An 18,337-nucleotide genomic window follows, 5' to 3' on the forward strand; every position below is an offset into this window, starting at 1 on the left:
CTCCCTGGTACACCCCCCATCTGGCAACGTGAATTCCTTCTCTAGTTTCGTTCAAGGTGCTCCTAGATGTAAATTTTGACCTGATTTCAGTTGCAAGAAATATATGGGGCATAAAGACAGTAGAAACTATGAGTTTTCCTCTCTGGGGTTTCTGAGGGATGGGTTTTTGAATAAGAATCACCTAAGTAACAATTCTTTTTTTTTTTTTTGCCCAATTTTGTAGAAGGCATAATTTTCTTGAATTTGCTATGAATGGAGAAATACATTTATTTGTTTTGTTTTGATTTACAAAACATCTTTCCTTTGTTCTTATGCCCCACAGAAGCTAAAAGGAGACATAAAAATTGTGTCTGGGAAGCATTTGGTTATCATGAAATATTTAAATTAGGAGTTTTCAGCACATGTGATCAATAAAAGTGGAGGGAAAGTGGTTTATCTGACCTAATTCTCCTTTGGAGCATTATCATAGGCTGGTTCAGAAGGATTCAATTCAGATGAATTTTAGTATCTTTATTAAGGTACTTAAGGAGGTAGATTTACAAAGGTCAAGTACCTAAGTGTAAAAATTCTATTATTGCATTAATTTAATTAACACTAAAACATTCACAATCCAGTCCTAGAGAAGTTGATGATAGGAAGAAAGAATTGACTGAAAGGCTGAGTGAATAAGAATAATATCTGCAATTTATTCAACTGACAATGAGTATAAAGATTTATTTACTGGGTGATTTCTTTTTTTTTTTTTTAAAGATTTTATTTATTTATTTGACAGAGATAGAGAGAGAACATAAGTAGGCAGAGGGAGAGGGAGAAGCAGGCTCCCCGCAGAGCAGGGAGCCCGATGCGGGACTCGATCCCAGGACCCTGGGATCATGACCTGAGCCGAAGGCAGCCGCTTAACCGACTGAGCCACCCAGGCGCCCTACTGGGTGATTTCTTATGGCATTGTTTGTAACAGTTAAAACCATGAGAGTGAATAATGCTGCTCACTATGTATTGTTAATATGCCAGTTCCTCAAATGTTAAAATACAGTAGAATGTGGTCTCTGTGAAGCAGGGATTTTGTTTTATTCAGTTCTGTATTCTTAGTGTCTGGAAGTGTGCCTGGCACATGGTGGATGAGCATTAAACATTTGCAAAAGGGATGAACACTCCCCTATAATGAAGCATTTCACAGTTATTAAAAAGAATGAGGCGATCTGAATGTACTGCCATGAAAAGAAGACCAAATATGTTATAAAGTTTAAAAGGGCCAAGCGCCGAACAGTAACTTACAGTATGAAACTGGTTTGTTGAAAAGAAAGAAAGGAAATGTGTGCACATATTGTGTTTGAATACATGCATAAAATATCAGAAGGAAAATGTTAACATGATAATGGTGGTGGTTCTTTTCGGAAGTAGAAATGGGGAGCTGGGAAGCAGAGGGCTTTTACTTTTAACTCTATACCATTCTGTACTGTCAGTATTTTTTTCAGAATTAACAAATATAACTTGTGTTGAAAAATAAATTCTGTGGACAAACTGCAAATCCATTACAAAAATGAAATCTATGAAAAAACGAAAAATTTATAACTCATCTAGGTCTGTTTTTTAGAATTTGTGTTGTCTTTACAGTATCTCAATCTACAAATATTACTTCGTCACCTGCAAAGAGAACCCAAGGAACAGGTTTTTCACTGGAAATCGATGAAAGTTGGGTGGGAGAAGCAGAAATTGGAACCGTTAAAGAGCCATTACTAAAGAATATATTTTGCTTTCCTATCTTTTCAGCTTGGGCTAGAGTTTTATATTCAAAGTTAAGAAAATTTACATGTTACTGTATGCAAAAATCCATATGTTCTGTGTCAGTCTGCACCACTTATTTTCAATGAGATAAAACAGCTTATTTAAACGTAGAATTTTCCTATTGGGTTTAGACGACTCAGCTGGTTACCCAGCAGCACTCTGCTTAAAAATAGATGGGATGACATTTGTGGGTGTTTTAAAAAAAATATCCTTTGGAGAAAGAAGCAGAACTCTAATGCCACATTTACCATTGATATTATATAAGAAAGACAAGTTTTATGTTAGGAGGACCTCACATGAATTATTCTCCTTTCTAACATATAAACTCTAGCACTTTTGGAACCCATCACCATCACTGGGTGTAGAAGGGCATCTCATCTGAGTTTTACTTTTCGGCGATTGTAATTTAATGGAAGCCTAAACATGGAGGGAAGGAGTTTCTTATAATTGCAGATGGAGGCTTGTCTCTTGGTTCACCCTTCTAATTATGTACTTTCCCCCATCATTCCTTCAGCGGCTATCTATTGGGTGTCAGCTCTGAGGCAGCCACTGTGGTTATGAAAATGCATGTAAAGGTGATTTTGAGTATATTTTACCTGACTTTATAGACCTATTTAGTAATGTTTATACCAACCTGCCAAAAATAGGAAGTGGTTAATATCAGCCTTAAACCTGCTGTCATATGATTCCACAGAGTCTGGAATAAGAATTAAAATAGGTTGAGCTGAAAATATACTGTCATCCAAAATTTCAAACTGAATAGATATACGGGAGAACTACAGTCAATTAAAGTATGAAATATTAAAATCAGCGTTCCAATCTTGGTAGCATTGCTGATGGCAAAGGATTACGACACCAGGAGGAAATGAAACCAAATGCATCACTTTCCCACCCAGAAAAATACACCTATCGTAGAATCCTACTGATTTTCTTTATTTAAAAAAATACACGTCAGGAGGAAATTGCATTTATTGGGTAATATGAAAGAGGAAATCAGGTTCGTGTGAGACCACGGGTGCATGTTATTACTTTGCAACATTTTTATCCTCCGTTTTTATAGATGTTTTCTCTGAGTACTCATAAAAGGTAATGGGATTAGGTTCTCTTTCTTCCCTTCTCAAGCCTCCTCCCGACTCTGAATGAGGTCACACAGATGGCAGGTGAATGGTATCTGCCCACCTAGGAAGCCCTGCATTTTTTCGCCCCTCCTGTTACGTGACTCGAATACCTGGCTTGCTCCATTTCCGGCTTGCCCCCTGCTCATGCTCCGAGGTAGCGCACTGACCTGAAGTCAGCACGGAGGGGGTTAGGTTAAGAAGGAAAAAGAGTCCTCAACCGCACATTCTTTCCTCTCCCCTTGGAATCTACCTCTCAGAGGTAGCCTAAGTGGCCCTCCTACTGGGCATATTGTTTCATCACTATTGTATTTTCCTTTTCTTAGACTCTGAGAATGCTTTTAATGGTCCCCCTGCCCCCACTCCTCTCGAGAGCCGGGGATTTTGTGTTTTCTTTTGAATAGGCAGGTATAGTTCTGAGTACCCCGTGGCATTCTGTAAAAGTGATAAATACTAATGATGAATAATGAAGCAGGCTCTCGAAGCCCTGGGGCTGGCTACAAGAGAACTCAGAATGAGGGGGAAAAATAAATCAATTTCTACCACAAAGGCAAGATTTAGCCTCTCATTAGATCCAGCAGCTACGTGTGAAAAAGTGTGTTAATAAAATGGCACAGGGGTTTTGTGAGGGGGTGCCAAGCATGTGGACTAGGCTTTCAAGATATGTTTTCCATCTTCTTTCCAATTTGGGGTGTTATGATGTAACAGGATTTTGGAATCCAAGCATATGTTGTTTTCTTCCTTTTATGTTTAAACCTCCACTATAATGAATTAACTCTCCCTCCTCAATAACTTCGAGTATTTATTTCTTTTCTATAAAAATGAAGCACTTAGACATATGTGAAATTTAAGTATATCCCCTTTTATGACTCTTTTCAGCTCTATTTGTATGTGATTTTTGACTCTGGCATGAAGATATTAATTTTGGCAAGCAAGGGACATTATTAATCTTATACTTTATATAAACATATACTCTTTGTAAATAAAACTTCCAAATATACCAAACTTTTAAAAACATTAATTTATAATTTCTTTTTTTAAAAAAATTGTATTTATTTATTTGACAGAGAGGAGAGCACAAGCAGAGGGAGCGGGAGAGGGAGAAGCAGGCTCCTTGCTGAGCAGGGAGCCCAATGCGCAACTGGATCCCAGGACCCTGGGATCATGACCTGAGTGGAGGGAAGACGCTTAACCAACTGAGCCACCCAGGTGCCCCTATCATTTCATTTTAAGAAAGCAAAATATCCCAGATTATTAAAGTCATGTGCATGGAGGAATGCAGCAAGTACTAACCACTTTTTTCTCTTTCTAGATTCTATGATAGTTTGGAAAAGAGACATTCTTCTTCTTCTTTTTTTTTTTTTTACCCAGCACATCACTAGTTGATGACATCTTGTTTCTAAGCAATTTAAAAACAATGTAGATTAGGATGGAGCCATGGAATTAAAACTGGGGAAGGAAAGAGGCAGAGGGCAGAAATAATAGTCACCCATCTGCGGTAAGAAATCTTCAGTGAATGGGTAAAAGAACAGTTTTCCTGGTGTTTTAGCCCAACAAAATCATTCTCCTTCCACAAGCACAGGACTTGATTCTGGTGTAATGAAAGCGAGCAAAAATATAACTAGGCTACTTGACCTAAGGAAATCCTAAGATGTTAGCTGCTCTTTTTTCAAGGCAACTTTTCTTTTAGCCATTCATCAGTTTCAGTCATGCTGCTCAGGGTCTTTCAGTTGCTATGAAATACCCCATCGGATGGCTTATAAACAAGTGTAACTAGAAATGCTCAACAGTTGTCAAGCACAGTGACTGGGCATGCTTGGTACGCATATTTGTACCACCTACAATGCCTGGCACTGTGCCTTCCACACATAGGAAGTGTTCACATTATATGTGCTTCCTGTAGATGGGAAGTAGAGGATTTCATGTCCCCCCCCCTTACTCTATTTGGTAACGAGCCGCCACTTTCTCTGCTCAGAGTAATGAGTGAACTCTTAGAGCCGGGTATTAACTATGTCATTCTAAATTTACTAAATATTTCAGATGGATGTACAATGAGGATAAAGTAGTTGATAATTTGTCCCTGACACTTGGGCACACGAATTGTGCCTTTTCAGTTGCTTGCTTGTTGTAGGTAGATGCTATACATGTTCAGTCACTTGATAATTTCTTAGTGATGCATTTAATTCACATAAGGTCATGTTATTCCAAATGTGAATGTGACATGTTTTACTACTGCTCTTGTTATTTATGTTTGTAATAAAAAGATAATAGTAGCAACCATAAGTAATAGTAGCATCCATTGCACATGATAAAGTTATCTTTTTTTAAGAAAACAATTGTGGGGATGCCTGGGTGGCTCAGTCGGTTAAGCGTCTGCCTTCCACTCAGGTCATGATCCCAGGGTCCTGGGATCAAGCCCTGCATCGGGCCCGCTGCTCAGCAGGAAGCCTGCTTCTCCCTCTGCATGCCACTCCCCCTGCTTGTGCTCTCTCTCTCTCTGACAAATAAATACAATTAAAAAAAAAAAGAAAAGAAAACAGTTGTGAATTTTAGACAATTTGCCCTCAAATGTGAAAGACAATAGGTAAAAATCAACCTGTGGTTTTATTATACTTGAAAATAAATTAGTGTGCATTTAACATGGTATTTTATTTTCCTTTTGTAGCCTGCCCTGATTTAAAAAAAAAAATCATGTCATAAAGGAAATGGCAAATTCAGTCTGGAAGGTGAAGAAAATCTGTTCTTAAATTCTAGATCAGATATTGAGTTGTGATTTGAACTATACAATAGATGATAAAGGAATTAATACCTACATCATGCATGGAGCAGTTCTGGTGTTACTTACTTTTATAATTTCTTACTTTCAAGAGAACTGGGTGGAAGGCCTTTCTTCCTTTAGACACTGACCCTGGGATTCATAAATTTTATTATTTTCCTTATCCCATGATAATTCTGCCTGTAGGGTACAAATTAGTGAATCAATTCATCCATCCATTCATTCACATTTATTTTTTTGTTCTTGAAGCCCCCTCAAATCTTCTTTTTCCCTTGTTCCCACTTTTATTAAGATATAATTGATATATGACATTGTGTAAGTTTAAGGTATACAACGTATTGGTTTGATATGCTTCTATATTGCAACACGATTACCACCTATCTTTATCTAACACCTCATCCCATCAATTAAATATCCCCTCCCCCCCTTTTTTGTGGGGAGGACATTTAAGATCCCCTTTCTTAGCAACCATTCACATTTATAGAATGCTTCCTACATGCCAAGCCCTGTGGTATCAACAGACTGGCATTTGCCCCCAGTCTACTGAGGGAGTGGAATCAGTACAGGGGAGGGAGCAATCATTCAAGTGTGGTTACACTGAAGTGCGGAAATTGCTAGCAAATACATCCTAGATAGTGCAATTAACATGGAAGCTGGTTCAAGGAGGTCAGACTTCATTCAAGACTTGAATGATGGGCAAGACGTTGCCAGTGGGGCCCAGGCAGATGAAGGTCTTACAGGAGAGGAGAGATGGCGCACAGGGAGGCATGGCTGTGTGAAAAGGCACAGTGTGTTCTGTAGGAAATACCAAATTATGTACAACATGTGGAGAGTGCAAATGCACTCACTCTACTTTGGCCTACACCTCCCTGGGTATGGCTAGAAATAGATGAAGTAGAAGGCCTTCAGTCACTGCCTGGTAATAGTCTTGAATTGGCTTCAAGCACAACAAATCTTTTTCAGAATTCCTTTCCTGGGACTGTGGTTTTTGATCGGGAATATGGCGCCGAGAACAAGAGAAAATGGCTCCTTTCGTTTTGTTTCCAGGACACAGGTTCTCTTTTCTAAATCCGCCTTTCCTCCTTCCCTCAGCATGCCTGGTGGCCCAGGGAGAGTCCCCACACCAGCCTTCCTTCATAACTGATTGCTCTTGCCTGAACAGAGCATTCTACCATTCGCTCAGCCGCCCTTTCCCACCCCCAGCCACCGGCCGGCACTCACTTCGCCGCAGGACCTCACTTCTGCTCACGTCTAAATCCCCGCACATGGCTTCACCCTATGCCCTTTTCTTTCTGGCCCCCCTTGGACACACGACACTGCCGTATCTCCAACCACACACTGAATACCCGGAGGGCCTCTGCACCCCACATATCAGCCTTTTTTTTTTTTTTTTTTAAGATTTTATTTATTTGACAGAGAGAGAGACAGCAAGAGCAGGAATACAAGCAGGGGGAGTAGGAGAGGGAGAAGCAGGCTTCCCGCCAAGCAGGGAGCCTGATGCGGGACTCGATCCTGGGACCCTGGGATCATGACCTGAGCTGAAGGCAGACGCTTAACGACTGAGCCACCCAGGCACCCCACATATCAGCCTTTGTAATGCCTTTTTTCTTTTCTTTTTTTTTTTAAAGATTTTATTTATTTATTTGAGAGAGAGAATGAGATAGAGAGAGAGCACGAGATGGGGGAGGGTCAGAGGGAGAAGCAGACTCCCCGCCGAGCAGGGAGCCCCATGCGGGACTCGATGCAGGGACTCCAGGATCATGACCTGAGCCGAAGGCAGTCGCCCAACCAACTGAGCCACCCAGGCGCCCCAAGTAATGCCTTTTTTCTTATGTTATCAGCTCATTTGGAGTCATCTTTCATTTCCCAAAATATCACCATTGTGTTACTTTCCTGAGGCTGTGGCTTCAAATTACCACAAATTTAGTGGCTTAAAACAACTCACACTTATTCTCTCCCAGTTCTGGAGCCAGAAGTCCAAAATTGGTTCACTTAGCTGAGACCAGGTTCTTGGCAGGGCTGAGCTTCCTCTGGAAGCTCTAGGGGAGAATCCATTTCCTTGCCTTTCCACCTTCTAGAGCTGCATTCCTTGCATTACTCAGCTCTAGGCCCTCTCCTCTGGCTTCAAAACCAGCAGCTTAGCATCTTCAAATCTCTCTTCTGCTTCTGTGGTCATGTGGCCTTCTTCTGTGGTCAGGTCTCTCTCCTCCCTCTTATAAGGACACTTATTACATTTAGGGCCCACCCAGATAACCCAACTTCCCAACTCCCTTGACTAATCACATCTGCAAAGCCACATTTGTCACAGAAGGTAATATTCACAACTTCCTGGGATTGAGATGTGGCCATATTTGGGCTATTTTTTCCAGATACCTCAAGCACCCACACTGTCATCATGGTGAATACTTACTCTGATGAGCGAAGCACCATTATTGTCTCTGTTTTACAGATGAAGAAATTGAGGCCCAGAAAGGGTAATTGACTTGCTCCAGGACACACAGATAGAGACATGGTAGAAAGAGGGTTCAAACCCAAGTCTGTCCAATCTGAAAGCATTTGCTGTGCACACAATGCTGAATCACCTCTCACATTTTGGGACTGTGTACGTCCGTGTGTTGGTTTGGATCACAAGCACTGTAGACGATCATGGTCAGCACAAAGTGGATTGTTTCCCAGAAACTGTGTATGTTCTTTCTCTAGCTGTACATCTGGAGAGAGTACTGCTAATTAAGCCGCTGGGCGGAAACAAGAAGAAATTTACTTTTCCCATGAAAGACCAGTGGAAGCCCCCTAAGTAGTCTGCCATCAGCCTGCGGCTGACAAGCATTAAGGCATAACTGAGCTCAGGGAAAAGCACCGTGGAAAGAGTAATCATAGAGCAGGACCAGGAAAGAAACCTGTGTTGAAAAGGACAATGGACTACTGTGAAGAAAAACAATGTACTGAAACAAAGTTCTCCATATTAGGATATATATCATTACATCACATTTATTTATCTTTCTGCATACTTTTATAGCCTGTAATAAAAACATTAAAATAGCCCAAATGGGGCACCTGGGTGGCTCTGTCAGCTAAGTGTCTGACTCTTGATTTCGACTCAGGTCATGATCTCAGGGTCGTGAGATCGAGCCCCCCATGTGGCTCTGTGCTGGGTATGGAGCCTGCTTAAGATTCTCTGTCTCCCTCTCCCCCTCTCTATGCCCTCTCTCTCTCTCCCTCAAAAAAAAAAAAGCCTCCCCCCCAAAAAAGGACAATGGAAATGAAACAGAAATAAGAGGCCCAGTTATTCTCACTACAGAGAGAGCAAGAAAGGCAGAAAACACTGCAGACATAGGGCCTGTAGAAAAAAGCCTGAGAATAAAGAATATGGCACAAAGAAAGTTACCTTCAGATTAACAATAAGGAAAAAATACATTCAGAGCAGACTACTGGAGGTCAGAAAGCCTATGAACAATCCATAATTCATTTCTAAGGTTTAAATGTTTTCTCACATGAAGCAGGCAGTGGACCGTGTGCAGAATAGAAGGAGCTGGCCCCTAGAATCAGAGTGAGGGGCCCACGCCTTAATATCGGGCTCATTTATGGCAACTGGATCCTCAGTGGTCTCATTTATAAAATGGGAATAAGAACAAGACTGAAGAATTTATGGGAACTGCTTTAGCACAGTACTTTGGAGGAATGAGTAACAAAGAATCATTGCAGTTGGTTTCTGCAACCTCATCAGAACAAAAGGTAATGAAGCTTGTTAAGGAGTCCAAGTATCTATTCATGTATTCAAATGGAATTGACTTTGCACTTGTTCATGGCCACAGCTGTGACTAAGAGGCTGGATATCTTCACAGAACTGATAGGCTAGTGGAATAGGCAATCCTAGATATAAGAGCAGAAGCATGTTAGGGAAATAATGGGTGCTAAGAGAATTATTGGGAGAGGGGACGGGGCTCAAATTTGGCTGGTCAGTGAGGGCTTCCTGGAGGAAGCGTCGTCTCAGACCAGATGAGAAAGTTGTAAAGGGGCTAAGTAGAGAAGAAAGGAGTTTGAGCTGGATGGATAGAAGAGACAAAAGAGGAAGCAGCTCGTGCAAAGGCCCTGGGCAGGAGAACACTGCACCTATGAGAAAGTTAAAAGTAGATCAGTGTGGCTGATGTGAGTCAACAGAGGGCACATAAAGCAGCGAGGCTGTGGAGGAAAAAATTCCCCGATTTTGTTCCCCGTAAGGAGTTTGGACTTTATCCCGAGGGTAAGGAGGAACCATTGAAGGATCTATAAGCAGAAGATTTAGTGATTCACTTTGTAGTTTAGAAAGATCGTTTGAGCTGGAATATACAAATGTCTGGATTAAGGAAAAACTAGAGGCAGGGAGACCACTTAGGTATTTGTAACCATCTAGGTGAGAAACTGTCGGACTTAACTAGGAGAGTTGCAGAGAAAACAGAGAGAAGTGAATAGAAATAAAATTTCTAGGACTTGGGGATTAATCCATCCATCTGTTCATTCATCCAACCAACTTTTATGAGTCTACCTTGGAGATGTAAGGGTGAGGTAGAGAGAAAAATTAAAGTTTTCCCCTTTGTTTCTGGGTTGAAAATAATGAGTGGTGCTGTTTACAGGGGTAGGAAACACGGAGTAAGGAGGTCTGGAGGAAAGACACTGAACCTCGTTTATAGAGATGATTGGTTTGGAGTAATGCCTTTATTTTTATAATGCAGATATCCTGGGGTCCCCCAGGCTATGAGCATAAATGAGGTAATGTTAACAATTAATAACCAAGTCTGGTGATATTTTAGCCCCTCTCATCTTTGCTCCTCCTCCACTTAATCCTGATTGTCCCCAAGAATGGGTTTCACGTGTATTTGGGAACAAATCTGTTGGCTGCCTCCTGCTCAGCCTTCCTTGCCATAGTGCCAAGAACTTCTTATGATGGTGGGCCATCTGTGACAAAACTGCTGCTCAGTTAGGAGCATCCCCAGTAGATGGCTACTCCGTGGTCTTTGTGGATGCCTACGTGTGTGTGTGCGCGCGCAGGCATAGGGAAGTTGGTGGTGCCCTTTTCACTAGATTTTCTCCCTAATAAATTAACAAGCACAGCGAGTTAATCTGTGAGTCTGTAAATAACACATGCCTTGCAGTTGGCATCGCTAAGAATGTCTGAAAGGACTAACAACTTTGCATCTCATCTTGAAGCATGAGTGGGTTGACCACCGTAGAAAAAAGAATCACGAAAAGGATGCTGGTCAAACAGTCTTGTGCATTTTCATCACCAGGTTGGTTTTGGATAGCAATCGTGGATAAAGAGGTGTGCTGGTGTAAAAGTTTTCTTAGTTTACGAATGACAGGGAATAAAAAACAACAACTTGGTGGTTGCAAACGTTTGCTTTCTGGTTTCTTCCAGCTTTAAAATAGACATGGTGCGGGGCGCCTGGGTGGCTCAGCCGGTTAAGCGTCTGCTTTCGGCTCAGGTCATGATCCCAGGGTCCTGGGATCGAGTCCCGTTTCAGGCTCCCTGCTCTGCGGGGAGTCTGCTTCTCCCTCTCCCTCTCCTTCTGTGTGTGCTCTCTCTCTCTAGCTCTCACTCTCTCTCAAATAAATAAATAAAATCTTTAATAAAATAAAATAAAATAAAATAGACATGGTGCAATGCAGAGGTTCTGGGCCAGTGATACTGAGGAGAAGGGGAATGGGGAAACATATCAGAATTAAGGAAGCAAAACAGTGCATGGGGCAGTCAAGAATGGCCTGGGGTGATGAGGTGTGAGAGGGAAAGGGGGAAAAGAGGAAAAGAAAATGAACACCTTACAAATCCCAAACAATGCACCCTATTTGGGCTTCCAACAGAGTTCTGCAAACAGAGAATAACCGTGAAATTGAACGTATCTTAAAACTTTGAAGGATGAAGAGTAACATATGTCTGTCTTGGTGTTCTTAAAAATGAACTGTGATAGACTAAAATGCCACATTCCTCCTCCTCCTAGGTTTACTAAATTAGAGGGTTTTCAAAAGAAATGCCTAAAATTTGTAGGTGAAACATGGGTGATCAGTAAGAGGGACTAAGTCCTGAGTAGTAGCCAGAGTCATGCTCAGACTTAGCAACCTGTTTATACTTCAAGGGAAAACAGACACTGGGAACATTCTAAAGGGAGGAAGGATGAAAGTTCTTCATTTTCTATAAAAGTCTGATTGTGATGTTTAAAGATTTCCACGAAACAAAAATATCCGGTGCCCACAGCTCATTTCCCACACGTAAAAACAGAATGGGAAGATTAGACAGTAGGAATAGAAGAAACATTTCCTTTTCATTTCTCCAAAATTTCCCACATACTTTTGCTGTTTTGCATAGAACTTCTGAAATCTCTTTTGAGGTCACCTACTTTGAGAGAATAGAGTCTTGGATTTTTCAGGTGATGTGGCAGTGAGCCCAGGAAACATAAATCTTAATTGCATTTTTCATTTTTGTTATTCTTATAAAAAAGAAAAGAGTATTTCTTCCCCCATCTTGCTAAGTTTTTGCTAGTTTGTGCTGTGAACTGACTGAAATAAAAATCCCTGTGTTAAACACTGAAAACCTGTATCACAAAAAGCTAAGCCAACCAGTAATTGTTTTATTCCTTATTTTTGCTTACATGGTAGCCAAGGTAGCAATGAAAGTCTCAGAGAGGTCTGATGGTTTTTAGTCCCCTGAACTTTAATGGACAAACAAGTACATTTCCACATGAACTGAAATCACTGAAGCCGTGGTAAATCAAGTAAGTAATAATAACGAAAATTCACATTACCAGTATGCTGCTATTTTAAAAATACAATCTTACAAAATAAAACCCACCTAACCGGAAGCTGTGGAATAATTTTAGCAATTGAAAATTACTACCTTCTCTAGAATAACATGTACTTAGAAACAAAATGACTCAGAAACCAACATGATGTATGTATTCTGCTTTCTCTAGAGCACATTCAACATCAATTCACAATATATCATGCCAAATATATTCAATAAGCAGTGCTTAAATAATTTTGTCGGTCTTTGCTGCATCTAAATATTCCGCCGTTTAAGTAAATTCATTTTGCATTAATGATGCAAAAATATTATTACAGAGATGCCACTCTTACTAAAAAGCTGATTTCTCCCTTAGCCCCTCTAGTACCACAAGCAGCCTAATTTAAAAAAAAGGGGTACATTGGGGGTACTCTTTATAAAATTGTTCATCCCAAATTCACATACATTGTGAAACATGAAATTAACTCCAGCATGTTAAAAGAAAAATTATGGATTAGCACAGAAATCAAACACAAAGAGAGACTATTCATTTTCTTTTCCATAGCCCCGAATTGCCATTAGCTTACCTTATTAGCTGAAATGCCAAACAGAATGTCTTTATGGAAAATTAAGTTCATTATTCATCTCAGCTTTGATTTGGTATAGTGCAGCTGAGAGCATTTAGCTTCTCTCTATGATTTGCCGATGCAAAGTGGGTGAGTAAGGCAGTAAACACAGAACTTGGGGGGTGGGGAGTGGTTGGCCATGGCTCACAACTCTAGACTTGCAACTTTACATTTTCATTCAGATGAAGATACTTAATGAAATCAAATCTTATAACTGCAGAATAACACTTAAGTAAATAGTGTGGATTTTTCAAGCCCATGCAATTTTGCCTAGCAGTTGTAGTTAGAGTCTTGCATGCTCGCTGTCCCAGCAAAATTACATTGCTCTCTTTCATTATCTCAGTAGATTCTTAGGCTATTGATTCACTTTGCAGTACATACAGTGGATAATGTATATTCTGTCAAGCAGAAATACATGTGGGGGAGTGAGCTCTACAATTAAAAAAAAAAACTGGTTGTCTGACTAGAGACGGAAAGACAGATGCATTTTACAGTTTTGATGATAAGTGTGCAGACACACATAAATTGGATACAACCTTCTAGTAGCTAATGAAGAGAGAGCCTTTAGGGTTCCAATAGGAAAATAACAATAGGCATCTGTCCACTGGACATCAGATTCACTTAAAAAATAAGTCATATTCTTTAATAATTCATTAATTTTCCTTAAATGAATTAAGCTTGTTTTGGAAACCTTTGGGCAAACACTTTTTCTTTCTTTAAAAAATGACTTCCATAGAAAACATCTCAGAAAAATCTCATTTAATTCAAGTGTGAGTCTCCTTCCCAGATAGGCGAAGGAAGTATTGCAGGGTCCTCTCCCAGGTGTTTCACTTCATGGAATTTGAACAGGTAGCATTTATTAAAATCCAACTTTTACCAAGTAAAATGTGCAATCATAACAATGAGACACGTCCAAGATTATCAAGTGACTGAGCAAAGAAATTTTAGCTTAAAGTCTTTTAAACCTTTCTGGTCTTTGTCACATTGCAGAACCAGACCCCAAAACTCTCCTCTCCTCAATTAATAAGAACATGGCTGCCTCCAGTGAAAATGATAAAGAAAAAGCAATAATTAAGTGATGGATTTGCTTCAAAATGTTAAACAGAGTTACTATATGATTCGGCAATTCCACTCTTACTCATATATCCAGGAGAAATAAAAGCATGTGTCCACAGAAAACCTTGTACACCATTATTCACAATAGCCAAGAAGTGGAAACAACGCTAATTTCCATCAACTGATGAATGGATAAAAAAATGTGGTATATCCAGAGCGCCTGGGTGGCACAGTGGGTTAAGCATCTGACTCTCGGTTTTGGCTCAGGTTGTGATCTCAGGGTTTCAGGACTCAGCCCTGCATCATGTCTGGGTCTGTGCTCAGTGGGGGGAGTCTGCTTGAGATCCTTTCTCTCTCTCCCTCTGCCCCTCCCCTCTGTGCTTGCCCATGCTCTCTCTCTCTTCCTAAAATAAATAAATCTTTTACAAATGTGAAACATCCTACAATGGAATATTATTTGGCATTAAAAATAAATTAAGTATTGATATATGCTATAACATAACTGAATCTTAAAAACAGTATGCTGTTGAGAAAGCCAGTCAAAAAAGGTCACATATTGTCTGATACCATTTATCTGAAATATCCAGAATAGGCAGAATCTATGGAGATAGCTAGTAGATTAGAGGTCACCCTGGACATGGGGTAGCAGTACTGGGAGGAGAATGCTAATGAATAAAAGGTTTCTTACGGGGGTGATGAAAATGTTCATGTTAGATTGTAGTGATGTTTGCACAACTCTGTGAATATACTGAAACCATTAAATTGTATATTTTAGATAAGGGAATCTTATTGTTGGTAAATTATGTCTCAATACACATATTAATAAAATTATTAACTTGTCATGAAACACTGCCATATAGTGTTTGTAATGATAAGAATTAATTATATGAAATAAATTCTGCAGAAGGTAGCTAGGGAGAAAATGGGAGAGTGTGAGGATAATACCAAATGTGGGAAACCCTTGGGGACCTATGAGCCATAGACCTACCCAAAAGAACCATTTGTGCTGGTGTTTAGTCAGAGCTAATTCTCAATAAAGAAAAAAAAAAACCCAAATCAGACAGAGTGAGAGCAGAAGGAAAAAGAGAAGGAGGATTACAATAAAGGAAGAGAAGGAGAAAGAGAAGAAAGAAGAAAGGAAAAAAGAGAAGGAGAATAAGGGGCAGACTTGTTTTTGATTGATAAGGGCAGATGATTCAAGGGAGAAAGTAGGATCACAAACCTTAATTCTGTTGATATACTATCAAATGATCTAGTTTGAGAATAAAAATAAGCTCTTTAAAGAAATCAAGAGCTTGTAGAAGGACAGTTTTAAAGCGTTCATATTAAAGGAGCTTGTTACAGACATGAGAGATGGGTTCTCCATCAAGGACGAATACAGGTAAGTGATGAGTGTCTATAAGAATTGCACCAAGAGGGCTAAAGCACAAATAAAGTGAAGTTCATAAATTGCAAAAGAAAAAGAAGAAGAAGAAAAAAAAACATTAAAAGGAATTTAAAAAAAAGCCAAGGACAGTTGAAAAAAAGGCCTTTTAAAAAGATGTGAATTGGAACAAGTAGAAGAACAAGGATAATCCCAAGCCTTGGTCCAGATGGTATAATGGTATAACAGATGATGATGAAGGTGGAGGAAGGGGAGGAAGGGCAGTGGGGGGGGGGAGGAGGAAGACGACAAAACATGAAGCTCTCAAACTCTCTCATTTTCTCTATCAAAGAAAATGATCTACAAGATGGAAAGTGTAGAAGAAGAAGCAGCAGCATGGTGAAGAGAGCTTTGAATTCCAGGAAAACATCTTGTATGTGCATGACTCATAAGTTTATATTCTCATTCCAGATTTCCTATAGGAGCTTTTGGTACTTGACAACTTCACTTAGATACCTCACAGCACTTCATCTACAGCAGCACCTACCAAATCAAGTTCACTTTCTTCTCCCTCCTCCGCTGGCCACTCCTGACTGCAGCTCTTCCAGAGCTCCCCACTTCAGTGAATGGAAGCCCCATCTTTCATGCAAGTCAGAAACGTAGGTTTCATTTTGGACACTTCCCTCTCCCTCTACATCACCAAGTCCCGTAGATCTGGAATCTCTGGACAGTATCCCACCTGCCTCAATATCACCATCACCACCCTAGTCCATCCACCATTGTCTTGCACCTGGAATACTCTATTTACCTTTTGTTTCTTCTGCTGCTGCTGCTTTACTTGTCTTTTCACTCCATCTAAAGGTATGTTTTCAGAAGGCAAAGTGGATATCAGTTTTCCCTGTGTCTACCCCCTACACACAAAAGCATGGATATAAAGATTCAAATTTTAAACATGACCCCTCAGGCCCTGAGTGATAGAGTCCTGCCTATCTTCCCAGACTCATCTTGCACCGTCTTCATGACCTAGCCACACTAGATTTATCTCTGACCCTTTTGTTTTTTCCTGCCTTTGCATGATCCCTTTGGCTCATTGTCTAATTTACTCTAGCTCTTTCTTCAGACCTAATCTCAACCATTACTTCTTGGGACATGCTTCCCTGAACTTCTTAAGTCAATATGTTATTAGAGTATCATAATCTCCTTTATAGGTATCGAGCAAAGTGGTCACTTGGGATAGGTTTGCAGTAGGCTCAGAAGGTGCGTGGGCCACTACACTCTTGGCATCTTTGAAGAGACCTGCTTGGGTTGAGTCTCTTAGTTAAATGAACTATGGAGAGACCTGCCTCTCCATTGGTCACTCTTCTAAGGCAAGTATGGAGAATGCATTGCTTGGAGGAAAGGCAGGGAATAAACATTCTGGGCTCAGGGACCCAGCAGTCTGATCTTAGGTGCAAGGTTTTTAAGAGTGTTAAGAAATACCAGTTGCCCATTCCCTAGAATCCATAGCGGCCCTAGTCATGTGGGGAGCGGAATTCAGCCAATTCCTCCCAGTAAAGAAAATGACAGCACTGACTGCAGACAAGGGGGAGTTCCCACCAGTTCAACAGTAGCTCTGCCATGCAGTAAATTTAAATTTATTTGTGCAATTGAATTTAGTAATATTTATCTCCCCACTGACAGATAATAAGGAGCATGAGAGGAGGAATCATGTCTGTTTCTGATCATCATTGTATCCTTTGCAACTACATAGGGCCTGGCAATAGTACACATTTAATAAGCATTTTTTTTTGAATGAATATAGGAAAGAGCTCTTAAATTGGCAGACTGTGGTGAGAGGGTAATGACAGTATAATTGCTACTAGCAAAATAATTTAAGGCATGTATTCGGTGTTGGGAGTCAGGGCTATTCTTCCTGTTTATAAAATCTGACCATTCTCTCTTTCCTTGGTCAACATGGCTGTGATGTCACTACTGCCTGGTAGATCCACTATTAGTCTGACACATACAATTTGCTTGCAGGATGTTAATTTAAAATACCATAAGATTTATTAGATTAATAAATTAATAGAATAAATTAATTTTCTCAATAAAAATGTTTTCCTTTTTAAAAAGACACACCTATAAACATTAAGCTTAAGTTTTTGTGCCTATGCAAATGACATTTTTATGTACTCAAGGAACTTTTTGTAGGACTCCAGAATCAAAGTGGCGAATCTTAAAGATTGTTAAAGGAAATGCAGTAAGACAAAGATGGACAAGGCTTTTGAATCAACCAAAAGATAACAGCTTGATGGGCTTGAATTTATAATGCAGCATCATCCTAGAATAGGCTGTTAAATAGAAGGTCTCTGAGCACAAGGAAAAGCAGCCTGGGATTATGAAGAAGTAGGATGCTAAGCTGACTGTGCTTTGTTTTTATTTATTTTTATTTTTTTTAAAGATTTTATTTATTTATTAGGGAGTGAGCGCGAGAGAGTGAGAACACGAGTTGGGGGGTGGGCGGGCAGAGGGAGAGGGAGAAGCAGACTCCCCACTGAGCAGGGAGTCAGATGACACGGGGCTCGATTCCGGGAGCCCAGAATCACGACCTGAGTGGAAGGCAGATGCTTTAACCGACTGAGACACCCAGGCACCGCCCTTTATTTTTATTTTAGAAAATCAACTTGGTTGATAAGTAAACACATGCTCTGAGCTTTCTTATGCAAAGTCATCTTTGCAGAAAGAAAACAGAAGGAAAATATTTCTAAATGTTAACAGGATTGGTTTTCACAGAAACTGAATTTTCTCTCTTCTCCTCCTGGCAACAACAAAAACAATACAACAAAATGAAGACAAGCCCACAAATCACATTTTCAGCAAACCCAG

The 18,337-nt window shown here is 40.1% G+C and overlaps 1 protein-coding gene across 19 annotated transcripts in view; it reads right to left on the bottom strand.

Annotated features, from left to right (window-relative positions):
- Nucleotides 1–18,337, bottom strand: part of DLGAP1 (DLG associated protein 1) — a 305,491-nt gene that overhangs the window by 259,663 nt on the left and 27,491 nt on the right. The window contains exon 1 of one of the 19 annotated variants that reach the window (XM_006727762.3): nucleotides 13,015–13,166. The exons of the other annotated variants lie outside the window; for them this stretch is intronic. Coding sequence (XP_006727825.1) covers nucleotides 13,015–13,065 — 51 coding nt within the window. The 5' untranslated portion in view covers nucleotides 13,066–13,166. Of the gene's footprint in view, nucleotides 1–13,014; nucleotides 13,167–18,337 lie in introns of those variants that run through there. 19 annotated transcript variants of the gene reach the window in all.

Source organism: Leptonychotes weddellii, chromosome 13, assembly GCF_054177405.1.
Source record: "Leptonychotes weddellii isolate Sample4059 chromosome 13, ASM5417740v2, whole genome shotgun sequence".
In the NCBI taxonomy this organism is placed as follows: Eukaryota; Metazoa; Chordata; class Mammalia; order Carnivora; family Phocidae; genus Leptonychotes; species Leptonychotes weddellii.